This window comes from Limulus polyphemus, unplaced genomic scaffold (assembly GCF_000517525.1).
Source record: "Limulus polyphemus unplaced genomic scaffold, Limulus_polyphemus-2.1.2 Scaffold5781, whole genome shotgun sequence".
NCBI classification, from domain to species: domain Eukaryota; kingdom Metazoa; phylum Arthropoda; class Merostomata; order Xiphosura; family Limulidae; genus Limulus; species Limulus polyphemus.
The window spans coordinates 10,913-13,844 of NW_013671391.1; the positions used below are offsets into that span (position 1 = coordinate 10,913).

Consider the following 2,932-nt stretch of genomic DNA (forward strand, 5'->3'; position numbering starts at 1 on the left):
CACATTAAAACAAAGTGTATTGTACACAAGTATAGTAAAAATAAAACCACAATACACTTTGTTTTAATGTGTTCAGATATATGGTTTTATTTTTACTATACTTGTGTACATATTTGAACTCATTAAAACAAAGTGTAATTGTGGTTTTATTTTTATTTTTGCTTAAGTCTTCCAAGGTTTGAGCATCTTTTAGCAAACAATGTGTGTCAGTGTTTAGGTTTTACAAGTTGTGATCGTCGAAAGAAATAACTAACATTAAATTGGGTTCCAAACAAATTTCATCACTGTTATATACAGTTTTATAAGTTATGAACTTACCTTGGATCGTGTTAGAGTGTTCATGTTTTTATTAATTACAGGCAGAGGCAAGGTTAGCCGCACGGAGGCAGGCACGTGCCGAGGCGAGAGAGATCCGAATGCGTGAATTAGAGAAGCAGCAAAAAGAGGTGACCGATGTTGTTACTCATTTTACAATAGATTGTAGGGGTTACTTTATAAATTAGTTTAAAACAATGAAGAAACCAGTTTAAACTTGACTGTTATCCTTTTTCTGTTCTTTCATTGATTATTAAGTTAGTGCTATGACTTAAGGACTGTAAAAAAGGAATAGATTTAATTATATACCCCTGTTTGTGTTTAGATTATGTTAATACTTTGTTCAAGTTTGTAGCTTATCTTAACCAATTAGTAGATCTTTGTTGTTATTTTTACCCCACAATTAATATTTCTTGACTAAATTATAATGTTATTGTAACCCGAGTTACGAACACTGTGATGTTATTGTAACCTGAGTTATGAACACTGTGATGTTATTGTAACCCGAGTTACGAACACTGTGATGTTATTGTAACCTGAGTTACGAACACTGTGATGTTATTGTAACCCGAGTTACGAACACTGTGATGTTATTGTAACCCGAGTTACGAACACTGTCCCATCATGAAGTTCTATTCGCCCAAACACATCTACATACGTGCTTTACACAAAACACACTCTTTAATAGTTTTCAGTATATACATTTAAGTTTAAGGTTCGGGTATGTGAAAAGTCATTGTAGCTCACTCAAAATAAATCCTTATTCCCTTTCAATTTTTAAACTTTGCATTAGTACTAGCAAGGTTTTACTGATATACCATACCATCATTAACAATACCAGCAGTAAAGGTCACTCATTAAATCTGTTTATATGTAGCAACAGTTTCAGTTTGTACTCTTTCTCTACTTGTTTATACTTCTATCAGCAAAAACCACTAAAATCAAATTGTTTTGTTTTTTCAGAAACACCAAAGAAGAGTTCATAACTTGGGTTACATTAACATCATCATTGTTCATAACTCAGGTTACAATAACATCATTAGAGCATCTGAACTAAAAATTGGTAGAAACTATTCGATATTGTGAATGCTTGTTACTTTAGGTTTTTAATATTGTATGTGACAACATAGGAAAAACAACTTTTGTCCAAAACTGTAATAAAATTGAAGGTGAAAAACGTTTTAGTGTTTGATAATATGACAAACTGTTTTGCTACATTTTAGGCAGATCAACAGAGCGATAAGCATTATGAAATACTTAATGAACCATTACGAGGGAGAACTGGTCGAGAGGTGAGTACGTAGAGGTGGTAATTTTGAGAGGTTTCAGATCAATTTGTTATCAACAGTTATTAAAAATTTCTAGTTTTGTGCATTTTATTGCATTCTTAAAAGATTTTTGGATCTGTTATTTAACTTTTTGTAATTTTTTTATTGATTGTTTTTAATTATAGGTTTAACGATATGACACATATAATTAGGTAGATTTATAATTTTGTTACATTAAATAATGTCATTATTTCCATGTTTGATTCTTGTCTAAAAAAATCTTTTCAGTTTTGGGGTTCTTAAAATTCTTTTAACCTATAACCCAAGTTAACAAACATCTATTTTTTTAAGCCCATACTGCCAGTAAATAAATGAAAAAAAAGACCTGATACAGTGCTTGAGAAACATATTGTGAAATATCGTACATATGGTTGAGGATCACAACTACGGAACATATCCATGGTTGTTTTCTTTAACAACATTTAAAGGAATTTTTTTAAGACAAAGACTTTTCTCTTAATCTGGAGAATAATGCACATTAATCTATGTAAATACATTAAGAATTTGTATTTAGGTAACTTCTTTTGACTATTACCCTATTATTTTAGTTTTGTTTTTAATACACAAGTTTTCAGCTCAGTTAGCTGCAGAGGGCTTAGGTAATTGTACCAAGAACTTGTGTATTAAAAACTAAAGAAGAAACTAAAATAACGTGGTGATAGTCGAAATACATTATTTAATACAAATATGAATATTCGTGATATAAGCCTGAAAAGGTATGTGTATAGTTTACTTAATATATATATTTACCTGTCTTTGAAGATTTCTGTTCTTATTTGTAGTTAACTGTAAGAAGTTTGCGAATCCTAATAGCATTCTTTTTAATAAGAATTGAATAGTGGAAATTTAACTTAGACATAATTTTCTGTAAAATGTAAAGTAAATGTTAACAGCGATTTTTGAAGGAGATAGAACTTATAAAACCATTGTTGAATAAATATAGTGACAAAATGTTTTCATGATGCTAGGAAAACATATACGATCAAAAATTCAGTTTAAGACAAAAATACAAAGCCCTATAACAGTTTTCCATACCAAGCTATGAATTGATTTAAAATTTAGAATTATTTAAAATTGATTTAAAATTCCCCCTTTTAGAGCTTCCAAATGGCACATGGAACATATATATATAAACACCTTGGTCAACATATATATATATATATATAAACACCTTGGTCAACATATATATATATATATATATAATAACTACTACGTCAATATATATATACTCGTTACCATGTTGTTAGTTTAGGAAGTCTTAACGGTAAAAGGGGTTAATTTTAAGTAGT

The 2,932-nt window shown here is 29.5% G+C and overlaps 1 protein-coding gene across 1 annotated transcript in view; it reads left to right on the forward strand.

Moving 5' to 3' along the window:
* The window catches only part of LOC106472968 (leucine-rich repeat flightless-interacting protein 2-like), a 27,156-nt gene that overhangs the window by 8,979 nt on the left and 15,245 nt on the right, over window positions 1–2,932 (forward strand). The window contains exons 2-3 of the mRNA XM_013933637.2: window positions 360–446; window positions 1,539–1,607. Of these exons, the coding sequence (XP_013789091.2) occupies window positions 417–446; window positions 1,539–1,607 (99 nt within the window). The 5' untranslated portion in view covers window positions 360–416. The remainder of the gene's footprint in view (window positions 1–359; window positions 447–1,538; window positions 1,608–2,932) is intronic.